Here is a 19928-nt window from a genome sequence, read left to right as displayed (position 1 = left end):
CCATCCTGAGGTAAGTTAGACCCTCGGTCCATTCCTTGTGTAAAGGGGTATCCCTCCTCTCAAAAAGGGTATCGATGCTTTGATCCCATTAGTCGTAAGTTTTTTGTGTCTATGGATGTGTCCTTCTTTGAGTCTGAGTCATTCTTCCCTGCTTCTCCTCAGGGGGAGAGTAGTAGTGTGGAAGAGGAGAATCAGGTTCAGGTATCTCTTCCTTCTATTCCGGACCTTGCTCCCTTTCGTGTCTTCCAACGTACACGCCATAGAGATCAGCGATGTGATAGAGATGTGGAGCAGCCAAACACTGAGCAACTGACACCGTTAGACTCCTAGGAGGTAAGTCCACTCCCTAACCCTACTCCTATTGTAGATGACCTTGACATTCCTATTGCTCAATGAAAGGGAGTCAGGTCATGCACTACCAAACACCCCATTACCCATTTTGTCTCCTCTGATCACATTTCCCCCTCATACCGAGCATTCCTATCTGCAGTTGATTGCATCCCTATTCCCAGAAATGTTGTAGAAGCCTTAAAATACCCTGAATGGACATATGCCATGAAGGAGGAGATTAATGCTCTTCACAAAAATCAAACTTGGGAATTGGTGGATCTTCCAAAGGGGAAAGACCCTGTGGGGTGTAAATGGGTGTTCACGGTTAAGCGCAAGGCAGATGGAACAGTTGAAAGGTATAAAGCAAGATTAGTAGCTAAAGGGTACACACAAGTATACGGGGTTGACTGTGATGAGACTTTTGCTCCAATAGCTAAGATGAACTCAATTAGGGTTCTCTTGCCCTTAGCTGCTAATTTTGATTGGGAATTGCATCAACTGGACATAAAGAATGCTTTTCTGAATGGTGACTTAGAGGAGGAAGTATACATGGTTCAACCCCTTGGATTCTGTGCCAAGGGAAGTGAAAATAAGGTGTGCAAGCTGCAAAAGTCTCTTTATGGCTTAAAACAGTCTCCCAGAGCTTGGTTCAGTAAGTTTCACATGGCGATTCAACAGATGGGCTTCAAACAGTGTTAGTTTGATCATACACTCTTTGTGAAGAGATGTCAGGAATAGGTTGCTATATTGATAGTGTATGTGGATGATATCATCATTACAGGAAGTTGGAGCTCAGAGATACAAAAATTGAAACAATTCCTTGCATCTAAATTTGAAGTGAAAGATCTAGGTCCCCTGAAGTATTTCCTTGGGATTGAAGTTGCTCGCTCAGGAAAGGGTATCTTTATCTCTCAAAGGAAATACACCCTTGATCTATTACAGGATACAGACAAATTAGGTGCAAGGCCGGCAGATACTCCCATGGATGTTGACCACAAGTTAGGTGACTGTGTTGGTGAACCTCTGAAAGATGTGAAACAGTTCCAAAGGTTAGTAGGAAAGCTGATTTATTTGTCCATGACCCGTCCAGACATTGCCTATTCCGTTGGGGTCCTAAGCCAGTTCATGCACTCTCCTAAGAAACCACACATGGAGGCAGCGAAGAGTGTTCTTAGATACTTGAAGAAATATCCCATAACAGGTCTACTATTCGGTAAACACAATCACCTAAAGGTGGAAGTCTTTACAGATGTTGATTGGGCAGGAGCTGTGGATGACAGAAAGTCCACAAGTGGGTATTGCACATTTGTTGGAGGAAATCTCGTGACCTAGAAGAGCAAGAAACAAAGTGTGGTAGCGAGGTCAAGCGCTGAAGCTGAATATAGAGCTATGGCACATGGGGTGGCTGAAGTCCTTTGGCTAAAGAATCTTCTAGGGGAGCTTGGAGTTGTTATTCATAGTCCTATGTCTCTTTACTGTGACAACAAGGCTGCAATAAACATCGCCAGCAACCCTGTCCTACATGAGAGGACCAAGCACATTGAAGTGGACAAACATCGCCAGCAACCCTTATGTCAACTCCAAGGAACAACTTGGCTCTAGGGTGTGCCACCAAGGGCATACTTGTAATTTCTATTCTTTTTATTAAGTTAATATAAATAGAGAATTGGCAGCAGCCAGTAGTATCTTTTTTTCCTTCTCAATCGTATCTCCCTCATCTTCTCTTTCTCCCTCTCTCTCGTCTCCCACTCTCCATGAATGATTATAGTAAGGATGTTTTACCTATTGAGATGATTAGATTGTGGAGGGGGCAAATGGGCTTTGTGGGAAGAGTTTGATTTTAGTTGAGATTTCTGTTATTGTATGTTTTTGTTTTTTGTTGTCCTTGGAGGTTGAGAGAGATGTTGTAAGAGATTTTTTTTTTTTCTAATGGCTGGTGATTTCTTATCACCATTTTGCACTCTTTTCTTAATAAATTTCCTTTTTTATTTACTGCCAATTTTTTTTCTAGCTGTCTTGCTATTTTTTCCGAGATTCTAAAAGTGGACAAATAGTGGGCAAATTGGCTAGGGTAGATTTGATCAAAGTGATTCTTCTTCCCATAGAGATTAGCTTCTCTTCCACATAGATATCTTTTTAACAATTCTTTCTACAATTGGTTTTCATAAGCTATCTGCTCTCAGGTTTCCTCCCAATGGCATACCAAGGTATTGTAGGGGCCAAATTTTCACCTCACAGCTTAGTGTTCCCACCATCAACTGAATGTCTTCCTCTCCCATGTTAACTCCTGCCACAAAACTCTTTTTCCAATTGACTTTTAACTTTGAGATCCTTTAGAAACTATTGATTAAGGTCCTGTTTGGTGCGTCTTTCTACATAGTCTGTCGGCTATTTACAAGCTCGATAGACCGCGATTTGGTCTTTTCTCGTTTGGTTTGCAGTAGATCTAGCCGTCAAAAGCCAACGCGCCAAAAAGATGCGAGAAGCCCAAAATGGGTGATTTTCGGGAAGCTCCAAATGGAGCTTTTGCATTTTTTTCTATTCGTCTTTGTGCGGAAAGACATGCAAAAAGACATGCCTTAACCAAACGAGCTTCAAGCTGCTCAAATCTTAATGTAAAGGCTCAATGCGTCTTTTGACTGTCAGAGTTACCAGAAGATCTTCCCAAAAAGACTTGACAAATGACCCCTAAAGCTTTTAAAATTTTTCATATTGAGTTCATCATAGTCCTAACAAAAAATGTTTATGTTTTTGCAAATTGCAAGTGAGTCACAACAACTTCATTTCTACCAATCCTCCAATCCTTGCCTTAGACCTCTTTTAGTTGGGAAAAAAAATCCTTAGCCACTCCATTTATCAGTACCGAGAAATGTGCCGAACTACTACAACCTTTGATCTACTTTCTCCATCTCTCTCCTAGGCCAATTTTTTCTAGTAGAACCAAAAGGAAGGATTAATCCACCATATCATAGGATTTCTTCAAGTCCAACTTGTAGATTAGGTTTTTCCCTCCCTGCTTTTCCTTTTTGCCGCACACTCATTTGCCACAAAAAATTGGTCCACTATTTGTCTCCCCTCTACAAAGTCTCCTTGATTTTGGGAGATTACCAAAGCTAGAGTAGTCTTAATCTTTCTTGCCAAGACTTCAACAATGATTTTGTATAGGATCCCCACAAGGCTTTTAGGTCTATAGTCCTTTGGAGTTTTGGCCTCTTTCTTAGGCACTAGGGCTAGGAAGGTTGCATTTGCTCCTAGTGAAATTTCCCTTTTATGATGGAACTCAACAAAAACATCCATTGAATCATCTTTTATGATTTCCCAACAGTCTGCTAGAAAGCCATTTAGAAACTATAAGGTGTTGGAGCTTTAGATCTTTCCATTGAGAAAATTGCTTCTTGAACTCTTCCACATTGAAACTTCTTTCTGAGAGGGCTAGTTGGGTTCCCGACACTCTAATCCAATCCAACTCCCCCACATTTAGGTTCCTTTCTCCTATGGAGGAAAATATTGACTTAAAATGACGCACAAAACTCTTGACAATTTCCTCCTCCAAAGTAACCTTCAATCTCAATGCTAGAGATCATGTTTTTTCTTCTCCCATTTGCCACTTAGTGTGAGAATTTTGTATTACCATCTCCCTCCAAAATCCATTTACATCTTGATTTTTGTCTCCAAGATATTTCTTCCTTCCTAAAAATCTTCTCTAGTTCCACTTTTAGACTCCATCTTTCTAATCTTTCCTTCTACACTGCACTCTCTTCAGGCCTCCTTTTGGTCTAACTCCTCAATCCTTTTAATAATTCTCTCCTTTGTTTCTTCTAGTCTTCTAAATTCTTTTTTATTCCATTCCTCTATTCCTTGCTTTGCTTCCACCTTCCACCCACCATTCTTTTATTTTTTCAATAAACTTTGGAACTTCCAACCATATATTTTCAAATCTAAAAGGTGTGGAGCCCCTAGGTTCTCTTAGTTTAGACACAAAGGACATTGGTTAAAGGTTACCCTAGGGAGTGCTTTCAAAACTAGGTTTTCCCACAACTCCTCCCAATCAATGGAGAAATGGAATCTATCCAATTTGGAGCACACTTGATTTTCTTGCAAATTGGACCAGGTAAAGGAAGCTTGCAGCAAGAGGGTTCTTTTAGCTCTAAGGAATCCATAAACACACATGCATATACTCGGTGGTTATAATTTGGTTTGGGTCATTTGTTTAACTTGTGTATCTTATAACATTGAAGTTTTCACCCAAACACCAAGGTCCCTCCCACAAACCCCCAATTGCAGCTAGCTTCTCCTAGAAAAGGTCCCTGTCTTTATATGAGTTAGGGCCATACGTATTCGTTAAAACCCACTCTTTCATCACTCACTTTTATAGCTTTTATTGACACTGGAAATTGTCCAACCAATTCTTCTTGACATTCCACCTGCTCATTCTTCTACATCAGTATACAACCAGAAGCACCCCAGGATGGAGTAAAGGACAGCTCATCCCTCTACTATTCCAAATGCTCCTTATCCATCTTCTGTTCAATTCTGAAAGCTTTGTTTCTTGTAACATTAGAACATCTGCTCCTTATCCTCTTTTTTGCACTCCCTAAACCCCTTCCATTCCAGCAAAGAATCTTCATAACACAATTTGAACAAACCCAACCCTTTTCCTCCAACTATTGATCTCCTCTCTTTTTCTCCCTCTTGTGGTTATCAACCCATCTCCTCCCACATCCTTCCTGAGACAGACTTTCAGCTTAGTGGGCTCTTTTCCAAAGATATTTGGTTTCTGCTCCTTTTTGGGTGGATCACTGTTTTTTTGCCTTCTTTTTATTATTTAGATCAACTTCTCCTCCTCTGTCTACCGAATCTAAAGTGATCCCCTGCACCTCCACTCTGTTCTCTTGCTCTTCCAAATCAACTAAGGTGGCTAAATTTCTTAGGATCAAGTCCATAATCTCCTTTTTCTCTAAATCCAAACCTCCACCTCCTCCTCCCTTTTTTGTCACATTCGGATCAATATCCGCAACAGGTGAGGTTTCAAAGATTGGATCTGCAAAGCCAAAAGGGGGTTAGCACATAGTAGGGGTGACAGGGGGACAGGGATAGGAATGACAACGGGGCGGGTGTTAGTGTCGAGTATGTAGGGGTAATTTTGTCTTTGTGCTTGTGTTTAGGTGCTGATGTGCAAGTTTATGTTAGATTTAATGTGCCTAACTTAAGTAGGGGCATATGTGAGAGTGAACTTTTTCTCTCATTCGAACCAGAATCTGTTCTCCTTGTTTCTCCTCTGCTCTTCTCCTTTCTCTCTTTCTTTCTTTCTTTCTCTCCTTCTCTCTTCTCTCTCTCTTCCTTGACTGTTATCAGTCTAACGGGCAGACCGAACACTAACATGGTATCAGAGCTGAACTGAGCAAACCGGATCTGCCCAGAATTCTGTTATCTGCGCACCCAGCCTAGGGTTTTCTCTTATTTTCTTTGCCATCAGCTAGTGATAAGGGACAGGGCTGAAAAGGAGTGATTGTCCTCTTCCCTTGGAGGTTTCTATGCCTCCAGTTGTGGTGTTTGTGGTTGGTTGCTGCAGTTTCTAAGAAGCCCTCCCCTAATCGATGAAGAGAAGAGGGCTGATTCGTGTGGTGCAGTGGGTGTCTTGTGTGGTCTGATTTTCGGTGATCAGGTAAGAGGTTTTATGCATTTTTTTTGGGTGTGAATCAAATGAGAAGTCTATTTCAGACTGTATGGTGGGATTTCAGATTGTAGTGTGCTAGGCTTTGTGCACCCTTTAGTGTGATTCGAAGGGGGGGGGGTTCCTCAAACAGTGTTGGGAAGTTTCAGGCAGTCGTGGAGTTGGGTTTGTGGTGTAAAGAGTGCAATTTGCAGCAGTAGTAAGTGCTGAAATCAGGGTGTAGTGTGATCTAGTGTGCAGTTTGCCGAATTCAGCAATGAGAGACAACAGTGATAGCAAGACTAGTGTGATGGTCCCTACTGACTACCTGAATGTTCAAATGACCTCCATTAAGCTGAATAGAGACAATTATGTACCTTGGGCCAAATTTGTAGAAGTCTTTCTTAAGGCAAAGAAGAAGGTGAAGCACATAAGGGATGAAAAACCTTCCACCGATTCTCCTGAGTATGATGATTGGGAGCAGGCAGATGTATAGATCATCACATGGTTATGGAATAGTATGGAACCCAAGATTAGTGTAAATTTCATGTTTCTTGATACTGCCAAAGAAGTGTGGGACCATGCTAAGAATTTGTATTCGGGTTAAGACAACACAACCAGAGTATATCAGTTGTACCAGGAATACTTTAATTTGCAACAGGGTAATCAAATTCTTGAGGAGTACTATGCTAGTATGAGAAACATTCGTAATGAATTGAATGTTTATCACCCCCTCACTTCTGATGTCCAAATTCAGCAACAACAAAGAGAACAACTTGATGTGACTCGGTTTTTGGTGGGGCTGAAATCTGAATATGAACCAGTGCGGGCTCATATACTAGGAGGGTCAGCTCTCCCTTCCTTAGAAGAGGTGTTTGCTCGACTCAGGAGGATTTCCATTGGATCTACCGAGAACCCTAATATTTTCGATAGATCAGCCCTAGCAGTATCCAGAGGCCGTGGTGTTAGAGGTGGAGCTCGGGGAGCCTAGTCTGGCCATAGTGGTAGTAGTGAACCGGCATATGGCCGGAGTGGTGGTAGTGGACCTACATATAACCGTGGTGGTGGTCGTACTGGAGGTCGAGATTAAGGGGGAGCCCGTGGCAGAGAACGTAGTTCAGGTCCAAGGAGGTGTACACATTGTGGTATGGATGGACATACCATCAATTATTGCTATGACTTGCATGGTCCACCTTCAACTTGGGTCAATCATGCCATGACTAGTGACAGTAGCTTTAGACAGGAGAGCCATTTAGCCGATCAGGTACCTCCTACATCCATAGATGTTATTGGGAAGGAGAAGATGAGTATTCCCTGCGATGAGTATGAGAGGTTAGTACAGGCCACATCTCAGCAGAACACGGCCACTCTCGCACACTCATGTATGGCTTGTCTGGTATCCACACCCCATCCCTGGATTATTGGTTCTGGAGCCTTCGATCACATGACTGGAACTTCAGGTGTGTTTTCTTCCCTCTCTCATTGCTCAACATCACAATCTGTTACCCTTGCTAATGGTTCTACATCCTCCATTTGTGGTGTTGGTAATGTTGACTTGGACCCTGTATCCCTATCCTCAGTTTTGTATGTCCCTAAATTTCCTTTTAATCTTATGTCTGTTAGTAAGTTGACCAAGTCTCTTAATTGCTCCATTACCTTTTACCCCTCTTCGTGTGTTTTTCAGGATATCAAGACGAGGATGAAGATTGGTGGAGGGCATGAAGTTGGTGGATTGTATTATCTTTATGGTGGTGGAAGTACGTCAACAACTCTCCAATCGTCCCTCTCTCCTCTCCAATGGCACTGTCGATTTTGCCATCCTTCATTGAAAGTTTTGAAGTCTTTGGTTCCTTCATTGAGTCATCTTTCTGTTTTGGATTGTGAGTCGTGTCAGTTGGGGAAACATCATCGTGTTCCCTTTAGTCCTAGAGTTGATAATCGTGTATTGAGTCCTTTTTCTTTGGTTCATTCAGATGTTTGGGGTCCTTATAAAGTGATGTCATACAATGGATATAAATAGTCATTTTTGTTGATGATTATTCAAGGATGACGTGGCTCTATTTAATGAAAGAAAGAAGTGAATTGTTTACTATTTTCCAAAAGTTTTATGTTGAGATTCGCAACCAATTTGGTGTTCACATTCAAATTTTTCGTTCTAATAATGGTCGTGAATATCTCTCGTCATCATTTCAGGACTACCTAGACCAACATGGCATTATCCATCAGACTTCATGTACCTACACCCCACAACAAAACGGGGTGGCTGAGAGGAAGAATCGTCACCTCTTGGAAACAGCTTGGTCCCTCATGCATCACATGAATGTTCCCAAATCCTTTTGAAGTGATGCAATGTTTACTTCCTGCTTCTTGGTTAACCAGATGCCCACGTCTATCCTTGATGGTCATTCCCCATTCACCACACTGTTTCCTACCTTGTCTCATTTTCCTCTCTCTCCTCGAGTTTTTGGATGTGTTTGTTTTGTTCATAATCTGGGGCCAGGAATGGACAAGTTAGATGCACAGTCTATTAAGTGCATCTTCCTTGGCTATTCCCGGACTCAGAAAGGGTATAAGTGTTATCACCCTAGCTCTCAACCTTCCTTTGTATGTGTTGATGTTACTTTCTTTGAGTCTACTCCATTCTTCTTGGGGTCCGGTGATGTTTCTTCCTTCTCATCACCTCCTCCCCTTCCTCTTCCAGTTGTGGACTCTGTTTCTCTTGTTTTCGCAGTGACCAAGTCTTTGCCTCCGGTGCCACCACCTGTTGAACGACCACCGATCCATCACGTGTATACATATCGCCCACATGTACCGGCACCTCCTCTAGCTTCATCATCGTCGACAGATCCGGTAGTTGTTACCACACCAACCCTGACCCCAGTATCTGATCTTGATCTTCCCATTGCCTTGTGGAAAGGTAAGCGCAGTTGTACCCTTCATCCTATTTCTAATTATGTTTCACTAACTCACCTTTTCACTTCCCATCGCCAGTTTATCTCTTTGTTATCCTTTGTTGTTATATCTAAGGATGTCCAGGAAGCCCTTGCCTCTCCAGGATGGTGTCGTGCGATGGAAGAACTCTCAACTTTGGCTCATAATCATACATGGGAATTCACCACTCTTCCTCCTGGTAAGCAAGTTGTCGGCTGTAAGTGGGTTTATACGGTTAAGTACTTACCTGATGGTAGTGTAGAGCGGCTGAAAGCTAGATTGGTTGCCAAAGGGTATTCCCAAACCTATGGTATTGATTACACAGAGACTTTCTCCCCGGTTGCTAAGATTGGTTCAGTCCGTGTTGTGATTTCTCTTGATGCGATGTATGATTGGCCCCTCTATCAGCTTGATATCAAGAATGCCTTCTTGCATGGTGATCTGCTCGAGGAGGTCTATATTGGAGCAACCACCAGGGTTTGTTGCTCAAGGGGAGGATGGTAAGGTGTGCCGGCTACTGAAGGCCATTTATGGGCTTAAACAGTCTCCTCAAGCATGGTTTGGTAGATTTAGTGAGGTAGTAAAGAAGCTTGGTATGAAATAGTGCCAAGTTGACCATTCCGTCTTCAGTCATGGCTCTCAGGCAGGGAAGATCCTATTAGTGGTGTATGTAGATGATATTGTCATTACCGAGAATGATAAAATGGGCATTGGCAGGTTGAAGATCTTTCTGCAGGATCATTTTCAGACAAAGGACCTTGGTAAATTGAAGTATTTCTTGGGGATAGAAGTAGCAAGGTCCAAGCATGGTATTAACTTGTGTCAGAGGAAATATGCTCTTGATTTGCTTGAAGAAACAGGTTTGTTAGGTGCTAAACCAGCTGAAACTCCTATGGAAACAAACACTAAGCTGAGCAGTGATATGGGTGCAGTGTTTGAAGACCTTGGCAGATACCGGCGACTGGTAGGTAAGCTGAACTACCTAACCATCACTCGGCCAGACATTTCATTTGCAGTTAGTGTGGTAAGCCAGTTCATGCAGAAACCTCTGGTTCCACATTGAGATGCGGTTATAAGGATTGTGAGGTATTTAAAGGGGCTCCTAGTCACGGTTTGATATACAGAAGTGGTAGAAAACTTAAATAGAAGGATATACTGATGCTGATTGTGTTAGACAGTGTATGCCCTTAGCTCCAATCAGAATGATGTACATTATGACATTTAATGTAAATGAATAAAGTACATATTTGATTCATGTTATTATGGTGTGTTTCTGTGTAATACCCTTAAACTGGACATATATGAGACTTGTGTTAGTTTAGAATCTTCACAGTCGTTGGATAGATCTGGGGAGATTTATCTTGCCAAGGCTGACACTGATGTGCCGCCAAGTTGGTTGGGGTGGCTTGTCTCAGCTGCCAGGGTGAGACCTGAGGTACATGCAGTGTGAGTTTTCTTGAAACCCTGAATCGGACCAGAATTACAGTATTGCCCTGGACCTTGGAGATAGATGGGCAAAACTGGAATGCTACACCTAACCCCTAGACTCGATTATGATACTACACTAGGTGTCGGATTGGGCTATCTTTGATATGCCAATCAGTAAGATCCTTAGAGGGGGTCAAAACCTGGGTATGTTGGGACAGTCCGAGAATTCATCTGAGTGGGTGATCATAGTGATAGGATCAGCCCCTTTGTCGGACAAAGTGAATGATCGTATGTATATATATATATTCTGGTTTCAAAATGTTTGCAAAATGTTTTAATTCCTGGGATCCATGTGAATAGAGAGTGCAACATTGTACCTTGTAGTTGAGGGAGAGGTCTTCTCTTGTCGGGCAGTGTTTGATCATTATGGGCTAAGAGGTTAAGTGTAAAACCATTGAGGTTAATACTTGATGGGCTAATTTTGCATTTGCCCACAGTCCTTGGGTTTTTATAAGGTGGCTTGACCCAATGACCATTTAGTGTAAATGTTGGGCCCATTAAGAGCCCATGGTGATGGACTCAGGGGTTCACTGTTTCCTACAATGAATTCGGCCAGGCCTTATAACAAAGGCTGGGCTGAACCCATGTGGCTGATGTGTAGATCAATGTTTGGGTCCCACGCCATACAAGGATAACCAATTGGGCAACAGTTAGGAGGCTAAGTGAGCAGATGGACTTAATGGGCTTACTGGGCAACAGTTAGGAGGCTAAGTGAGCAGATGGACTTAATGGGCTTAAAGCCCAATTCGAACTGGCTTAATGAGATTAATTAAAAGAGGGCGGTTCTGGGATTTAGATCAGTAGATAGGATAAGGGATTGTCCCTATCCACTTAGAGAGTCCAGATCCAAATAAAGATTTGGATCAGGAAACTCCTAATTAGATTAGGAGGGCTGATCTTTATCTGTAGATAAGATAAGGGATTATCCTTATCTCTTAAAGAGAGTCCAGATCCAAATACAAGATTTGGATTAGGAAACTCCTAATGGGATTAGGAGAACCTCTCTTTAAGGCTATAAATAGGAGAGCAGGGCGAACCCTTAGAGGACAACAAAAATCATCTAACAGACTGTTGATTTCCAGAGAGAGACAACACAGTTTGATTGCACTATCTTCTTCTTTCCTGCTCTTGCCGCCCTTGTCAGTTCGATCTCCACCTGTGGGAGTGATCAAGAAAGGTTCTTGATATTACCTTTTGGTAGAAAAGGTAATTTGAAGTCGTGCTCACCAGCCCTCCATCACATTCTTGCTGAAGAGCCATCCTATTGATTATGCTCCATCTCACACTGTGTCATTTTCAGTGGGAGCAGTCTTTGGTTTTCTCCTTGGGCGTGAACACCTTTGTTGGGAGTTACTGTTACTCCATATCAGGTATATCCCCCTCCTACCTTTTGGTTTCAGATCTGGTCCAGTTTGGTTTCAAGATTGATCCTTGAAAATGCGGTTTTCTAAAATAGGGAATGTGATTCCCACATGGGAGAGAAATTTTTGAAATTTCGCCCAACCTTCCTGCAGGGTCCGGCCATCCATATGATGGATCTCTTATCCCTTCAGATTGGGCTGGTTCTGTATCTGATAGGAGATTACCACAGGCTATTGCACTTTTCTTGGGGGTAATCTGGTGACATGGAAAAGCAAGAAGCAGACAGTTGTGGCAAGAAACAGTGCATAGGCAGAATATAGAGATATGGCACATACTACTTGTGAATTAGTGTGGCTAAGGAACCTTCTACAGGAGATGGGATACACTGTTGATACTCCAATGAAGCTCTACTGTGACAATCAAGCTGCAGTTCACATTTTCTCTACTCAAACACATAGAGGTTGACTGTCACTTTGTTAGAGAGAAGGTGTTGAGTGGAGTGATAGACACTGCATATGTCAACACAGGGAACTAGTGGGCAGATTTGTTTACTAAAGGGTTGAGTCGAGGGAGAGTGGACTACATATGTAACAAGTTGGGATTATATGATATATACTCTCCAGCTTGAGGGGGAGTGTTAGTGTCGAGTATGTAGGGGTAATTTTGTTTTTGTGCTTGTGTTTAGGTGCTGATGTGTAAGTTTATGTTAGATTTAATGTCCCTAACTTAAGTAGGGGCATATGTGACTTTTCCACATTATTTTAGTAATATAAAATACATCTGGCCGAATGGGAGAGTGAACTTTTTCTCTCATTCGAACTAGAATCCTTTCTCCTTGTTTCTCCTCTGCTCTTCTCCTTTCTCTCTCTCTCCTCTCTTCTCTTTCTCTTCCTTGACTCTTATCAGTCTAACAGGCAGACCGGACACTAACAGTTCGGGGTGGGGATCATATTCCCCGTCCCCGACCCCGATTATGAAGTTAACCCCCATCCCTGTCCTCGATCCTTGCCAGGGATAAAATTTGTCCTCCATCCCCGATCCCCGATGGGGATGGGTTTCCCGTGGGAACCTGAATCCTCGTTTTTTTTTAGATAATAATATTTATTTGAAAAATAAATAAAAATTTTAAATTATAAATAATTTTTAAATATGTTCTGATATATATATATACATAATCGAGGTTGGGGGCGGGGCGCAGACCTCAATCCCCATCCCTGACCCCATCGAGTCGGGGTAGTCGGGTCCCCGCCGGGGATGGGGAAAATTGCCATCCCTAGACAAGGAGAGGAAAAAAGTGGGGAAGAGGCTCCCTGAGCCAGGTGAAAACCTTCCTTCCCAGAGGCAACCTGTACAGCTGAAAGGATCTGTTCCTCAACCGAACCTAAGTTAAGCTCATTTTGGAGATCCAAACCCCAATTACAGACACCCTGTGTTTGTGCTTGATTTGTTCCTACATCCTCTTTGCTCTGGAGTTCCTCTATAGATCCCCCACAAACCACAGCCAAATCTCCCGTTCCTACTCTAGTTCCAGAACCTTAGTACCTGAGTCTTCTCCAAATAATTAGTTCAGTTCCCAATTCCTAGCCAAGGAATTTAGAACTATGTTAATTTGGAATCAGAAGTCAGTAAATAATCTGGTGGTTGCATTGTTTGTTTGGATAAGGAATTTAGAACTTCGTTAATTTGGAATCAAAATCAGTAAATAATCTACCGTCTGGGTGCATATGCTAAAGCTTTTTAAGAGACAGTAGGTAATCCCGAAGGATCTAATATACTTATATCTTCTTGGCCATGAGCTGGACTCAGCACAAGGGGGAGTTATCTTGTGCAAGTTGGCTCCTCTTTCACTATGTTGGGGTATCTGGCATGAGTGAAACAACAGAGTTTTCAACAGTTGAGTCCCAAGAGAAGTGGTTATTGCCAACATTGAAAGATTTCTAATCTTTTGGAGTCTATAGATTTGAACTTTTAAGTGCCGGCGTTTCTGTAATCTTTGGCAAAGCATTATTTTGACACAGATTTCATTATACAAACAGTACATAAAGATGGGAACAGCTCTACTTTTTCTAAAGCTTTCTCTGTTTTGAGGGATCCTCTGCTTTTTATAAAATCATGTACTGCAAGTTTTTTTACATGTTTTTGCAAGATATAAGTATTGGAAATGATATCTGTAATTGTGTTCTGGTTCTCAAGAAATGGGTGTCATCCTGTTTCCCAGATCTGAATCCATGTCCATACCCATATCCGTTTTTGGGCTTCTTAGTTCACAAATATGTTAGTGGATTGAAACTTGCAAATCCGTATGATATAGGACTTGTCTTTGCAATCATGCTGGCCTTATATTCATTGTCATTATAAAACTAGTATGGTACTAATTACGTGATTATTTTGTTGTATCATATGATGCATTTGTAGATGCTATCTAGAGGGACTGAACATGGGAGCCAGGAAATCAAACTTAGGTGGTGTTTTGTAGCATCTATTTGACCTCTAATCATGGAAAAAGTTGCTTTCCACTGATTTGAGTCTAGTTTGGTAATACCTCTGAATGCTAGCACTGAAGGGTGAAAATGTCCCTGTAAGCTTCAGCAGTCATGCTACCTCCAAACATGGTTCAAGGAAGTAAATGATATTTCTTAGACAAAAAATGTCCCTTAAACATTTTATAATCCCACATTACCCTCTTTTTTAACATTACTTGAACTCTACCATTTGTTAATTTCATATTGGTAGTTTAAAATAAGGGATTTTAAAAAGTTTTAAATAAATTCGTTTGCATCATAAAGATGAGCATGCTATCAAAAAGAACACTTTTAGATGCTGTAATACCTTGATATGTGGTACTTTGTGCAAAATATGCAGGTCTCCACAGTTGTCCACTATTCCAACATTGAAAGTTTAGGATACGAGTTTTTCCCCCTCTTGTGATACCATGTTTAGGAATGCTGAGTGCTGAGGTTTTTTTGTTGAGCTTCAAATTGAAGCCTATTGATTATCCATTTTGTGCCTAGTGTGCACAAAGAAGGATCTGTTGGTTTCAAGTCTATATTATGAAACTAAAGGTTTTATAGAATCTTTACAATTCTGCAAGTTGTGTGCCATTGTGGGCACAGCAAGATCTGTTAGTTTTGAGGTGTCTTGTAAATCTCAGTTACTGGAAGTCGGTTTTCTGAAACTAAGGTGCTTGGTGCCTTGTGTATATAATACTAAATTATGGGGCTTTAATAATACTTGATCTAGGTATGTACAGAAAAATACTTGGGTTTCATTGTTGAAATTAAAAAAAAAAAAAAGAAAAACTCATGTTAATAAGAAAAAGAAATATCATGTTAGTCTTCAAGAAGTTTTCTTTTCTTTAAAATTGGAACTCTACTACATTTTGACATTTACTTTTGCTTTGCTAATCTACTTATTTTTGTTTGTTTAGAATGTAAAGGCATATTTACGAAGAGGAACAGCACGGGAGATGCTTGGTTATTATAAGGAGGCCATTGAAGGTAAGTCTACTATCTTAAAACTTGTTCTACTATTTGATGCTATGCATAGGTTCTCACGCATAGATGCATTATATGTTTGGTATTAAACAGTAGGAGGATAATAATGTACGAAGTAAATGCATGATAATTTGTAGAATTCTAGGTATCTATAGTAGATCCATTATATAGGAAGAACTGGATTCCAAAGGGCTGTCTGCATGGAGCAAATGCTTCTTGAGTGTTTCCCTCTGACTATCTAATTAAATGATTAAATTCATATGATGATATGTTTGTTCTTTACAGATTTCAAATATGCACTAGTTCTGGAGCCTACCAATAAGAGAGCAGCCAATTCTGCTGAAAGATTGAGAAAGTTGTTTCAGTAAATACTTGAAGTTGTTCTAGAAAGAAGTTTCTGAGATGGAAGTTTTGTTTTCAATGCCCACTTGTTTACCAATCAGGCTTTGAACAGCTTCAATTACAACACCTCTCAAGAAACCCTATCAAGAGCCTCATGAAAGATTTTGTTCTATGTCGATCCAAGCGATCTTCGAGGGCATTACATGTATTTGCGATGACTATTAGCTCTAGTTTCTTATTGTTTCTGGGGTTTGTAAGTATTATGCAATTTTGTTTTCTTCTCAGTGTTTTTACTTTGCAAGTGTAATTCAAGCATTCAACGAGTTTTTGAGCTTTTTGATTCAAGTAGCTGTACTCCGAGTCTCATTTGGGTACTGTAGCATTGGCGGCAGATGATGACATATCTTGAGTGCCTCTTCTCCAAACCCACTTTGAGATGACATTTATTTTAAAAGTTTTTTTCCTGATGCAAAATTTCAAGTTTTTTTCCAAATGGGCTATTGGGCTTGTCTAATTGTACAGTTTTGACCAATTGACCAATTAAATCATCGCCATGAATTTTGATGAATACCACCTGTTGATTGGGTATAAGTTCTTCTAGTATGATAGTGGAATTTATCGTATCATAACACTTATGTTTCTTGCTCTATTCCAAAAAAATGTCCATCATCTCCACCTCACCGTATGATGTGTACTGTTTGGGGGGGGGGGGGGGGGGGGGGGGGGTTCACTGATGTTCTTAGGAGACATTCCCCTATTTGAGGGAATGACCATTCCCTACCCCTCCCTTGGGAATGAAATTCCATTCTTGCTTATTCCAATTTTCATTCTCATTTCTGTTTCAACCAAACAGACTATAGAAATAGACCATTTCGATTCTGATTCTGATTCGAATTTCAATTGTGATCCAAACAGATTTTTAGTGATTTTGATTGCTTTATAAAATAATTTATGACCTGTTATTTCAATTGATAAGAGGTCAAAATGAAAACATAATAATAAAAGGCCTTTTTATGGTCCACCTCAGAATTCATTTATTAATTTCCTAAATGTATTTATCCCCACCCCCTTGGGAATCCTCCCCCTGACATTGACCTGAACCGTTCCATTGCATTATAAATTCTGTGGACTGAACTCAAATTACCCCCAAAAAGGGAGTTCCATTTGTTTGGAACTTGGAACTCTCGATTATCATTACCTTGAACCTTGGTTATCTCAAGCTGCACACTCTGTCTTCCATGTCTATTCCTATAAACAAAAGCCAAAAAAAAAAATCAAAGCTAATTGTCTCACGTATCTGTTCACATTCCCGGATCTGTTGCTGCTCAGTGCTCAGTGCTCACAACATGCTACGTAACTAATATCAAGTGAATATGTCAATGTTCTGTACACTGGCATATAAGCTTGATGTGCATGAAATGTTGGCGTGTTCATTCGTGATTGATTATGGAATAACTGATACGCAGCTGTGCGAGCAGCAGATCCTGAGCATATGATTTTATTGAACCCATCCAGAAGCATATTCAACTTACCAGCCAATGGACCATCCTAGGATTGTTTCATGTTTTATGACATAAACGGGTCAATGTCTAGTCTGACTTATCAGGCCGAAAAGCTTTATCTTTTTTGCAATTGTTCTCAGTGAGCCAAGGGGATTGTCACTTAGCTTGTAAATTGAATAACATAATGTTCATTCAGCTATACCTCGAAAGCTTGAAATTGGAACTTGGATTGATCTAAGTGTTGTTATAGACTTGGGCTGTATATAAAATGAGAGAGAGAGAGAGAGAGGATGGCTTTGAACCTAGGGTCTGGCCTGGCTGATAGGCCCAAGTGGGGCAATTAATCAAATGTGTGCCACAGTGCCAGTGCTGCTAGACCATGCTTCAAATACAATTTCTCCTAAAGTTGAATTCCTGCCCGTGCGCACCTACTTCTATAGAGTTTGACATAAAAAAAAAAAAGGTTATAATATATGGCTTCAATCTTGAAACCGGGACACGGAATTTGGGTATGAGGCTTTGTCCTTGCCATGGTCTAGCGGCAAGGAACAGGAAATGGTGTAAGAAACTTTCAAGTATAAAAAAGAGTGGACCTATACAGTAATCTTTGGTTGGATGAAAACAGTTACTTCGGTTGTTGGTAAGGATAAAAGGAAAGTAAAATTTTGTGAAAATCTAGTGACAAAAATGAGATCATGGCTTTCTACTTTGTGGAAAACCAATCTCTATAAAAGAGGCAATAAGGAAGGCTTGATTTCATAGAACTCTTTTAACGCAAGTGCGTCTAAAGTACTCCAGCCCATAACCTTGATTTCCAAACTTGTTTATGGATTGTGATCAAACATTATAAAATTTTACAAAGATAGTTTTTCACAAGTAATCCCTTTACCTTAATAAGTATTTTTCTTGGCCCAAATATTTGTTGGCGATCCAAACACAGCGTAACTAGGGGTCCTTTTTCCAAATTGAACAGGTTCTTCGGTTTTCGTTTATATATATAATATTATAAATAAATATAAATACTATATATATAGGTAAAAAGGAATGCATGGCAATAAAGCCCGGACCAGGACCCATTTTTGTAATCCTGGAAAACCTTGGAAACCAGCTTTAGACCCGTTTTCTTGAAGAGATTAAGTAAGTTTTACTGGAAAACTAACTGAAATTGATCAGTATTTTACTGCCTATAACACAGATAACATTAATCCAAAGCAAACAATTGACTAAACAGTTGTATGCAACATCAAAGTAGTCCAGAATTTCAGGGGAAGTAAAACAGATCCACATAGTTCTCATTCCTATATAAATATACAGAAAGAATGAAGAATGCAGTTCCATTGATGCATTCATTGTATGGCTTTCACTCTTTTAATGCAAAGTACACACAAAGTTTAGATGAACTGGAATATAATATTTGACTTAGTAGATATCCATCTTGAAGTCTTGGAGCTGTGTAGGAACTTGGGCTGATGTTGTTTTCCGAGGTATTATGCTGTCCTTTTTTTCTTTTTTAATATATACCATGTGTCCATGTTGACCCATTAACCCATATGAATCCATGGATTTCATTCATCATAGGGATTTAAGGGCATATTACCAGTTGGCGAAAGCAACCGACCAACAACCATGTTATCTAGAAATCCATCCATCAATTGGCCATTATTTTGTGATATCAATCAGACTGAAAGGGGCACGCACAATCAACATTTTATTATTTAAATCCATTAAAGAATTCTATTACAGTCTACAGAGGTTGCTTCTATTAGCTTCTTCTAGGGTTTTCAGTCAAATGAGGGCGATTGGACAATCTTGAGCCCTAGGATTGGAATCCATTGGCACCCATCATGGCATCATCATTGACTCCCATCTGACAATCTCATGTGAGAGAGAAGGAAGGGCACACCCACACATTTTAATTATATATGCGCTTGGGCTGGAAACTTTCACTACCTGGGTCCTATTATTTATTCAAAGGGATGAGAATGAACAACTGTACTCATCCCTTCCGAAGGTGTGGAAGTTTGAGCCCCGATTTGAATATTCGCTGACCAAGAATTGGCCCAATTTGAGGTGATGACTGGTGAGAAACCAAACAAGCTGTATCTTTCGGTTTTTCTAGACCGCTAGATATATTTGACAAGTAGCTTTCAACAAAGGTCTATTTATTAGATGATTAAGGTCATCAGAACAAGCTGATATATTACTTAAATAGATCTTTGTCAAAGGGACAAGCAATTGGACGGGATATGCTCATAAGATCTTCTTTGTGTCACTTCTTTTGGTGTCACGTGGGCTGAAGCTTTTCTTCAGCCTTTGTTTAAGGGCCCGTTTGGGAGGGCTGAAGTACAGCGGTTTATGGCTTTTGGAGGTGGGTCTCACTCTCACACGGACATCCAAGCCCGGGCCCCGGGGAACCCAAATCAGCTCTCAGCCAGTCATTTGAAGGGCTGTCTCTTCAGCCTCTTTTTAATGGCTCATGTCAATATGTCATGTTGAGTGCTTCAAAACAACTGAACCAATTTAGCTGAATCTTCAACTCAGCCCTCCCAAATCGGCCCTAACTCACAAATAAAATCAGGCCAACCTGTGATTGTGATTTCTTAAGGGTGTTCTTTAATACGGGCTAGTTTAATTTTGGGGTGTGATTCTAAGGAATTTAGGCTTCAAAAAGTGATTTTCAAGAAAACCGGCAACAACTTCATCAATGTGAACCGATTCTCATTTACTTCCACACATTGCATCCATTAATAAAAGGTAAATAAAAGGCAGTGATGGATTATGGGACCACTGTCCACGGAATGGAATTGATTTCCTCGATTTCAAAGA

At 40.6% G+C, this 19928-nt stretch overlaps 1 protein-coding gene across 2 annotated transcripts in view; it reads left to right on the top strand.

Annotated features, from left to right (window-relative positions):
- LOC104602516 (translocon at the outer membrane of chloroplasts 64-like) overlaps window positions 1–15945 on the top strand; it is a 77507-nt gene extending 61562 nt beyond the window's left edge. For both annotated transcript variants that reach the window (XM_010266271.3, XM_088900923.1), the window contains 2 exons: window positions 15192–15261; window positions 15544–15945. In XM_010266271.3, the coding sequence (XP_010264573.1) occupies window positions 15192–15261; window positions 15544–15626 (153 nt within the window). In that variant the 3' untranslated portion in view covers window positions 15627–15945. The remainder of the gene's footprint in view (window positions 1–15191; window positions 15262–15543) is intronic.
- The last annotated feature ends 3983 nt before the right edge of the window (window positions 15946–19928 follow it).

The sequence above is a fragment of the Nelumbo nucifera genome, chromosome 3 (genome assembly GCF_055504915.1).
Source record: "Nelumbo nucifera cultivar China Antique chromosome 3, China Antique-T2T, whole genome shotgun sequence".
NCBI lineage: Eukaryota > Viridiplantae > Streptophyta > Magnoliopsida > Proteales > Nelumbonaceae > Nelumbo > Nelumbo nucifera.
The sequence above is the reverse complement of the archived record's forward strand: the minus strand, read 5'-3'. Positions and strand labels throughout refer to the sequence as shown.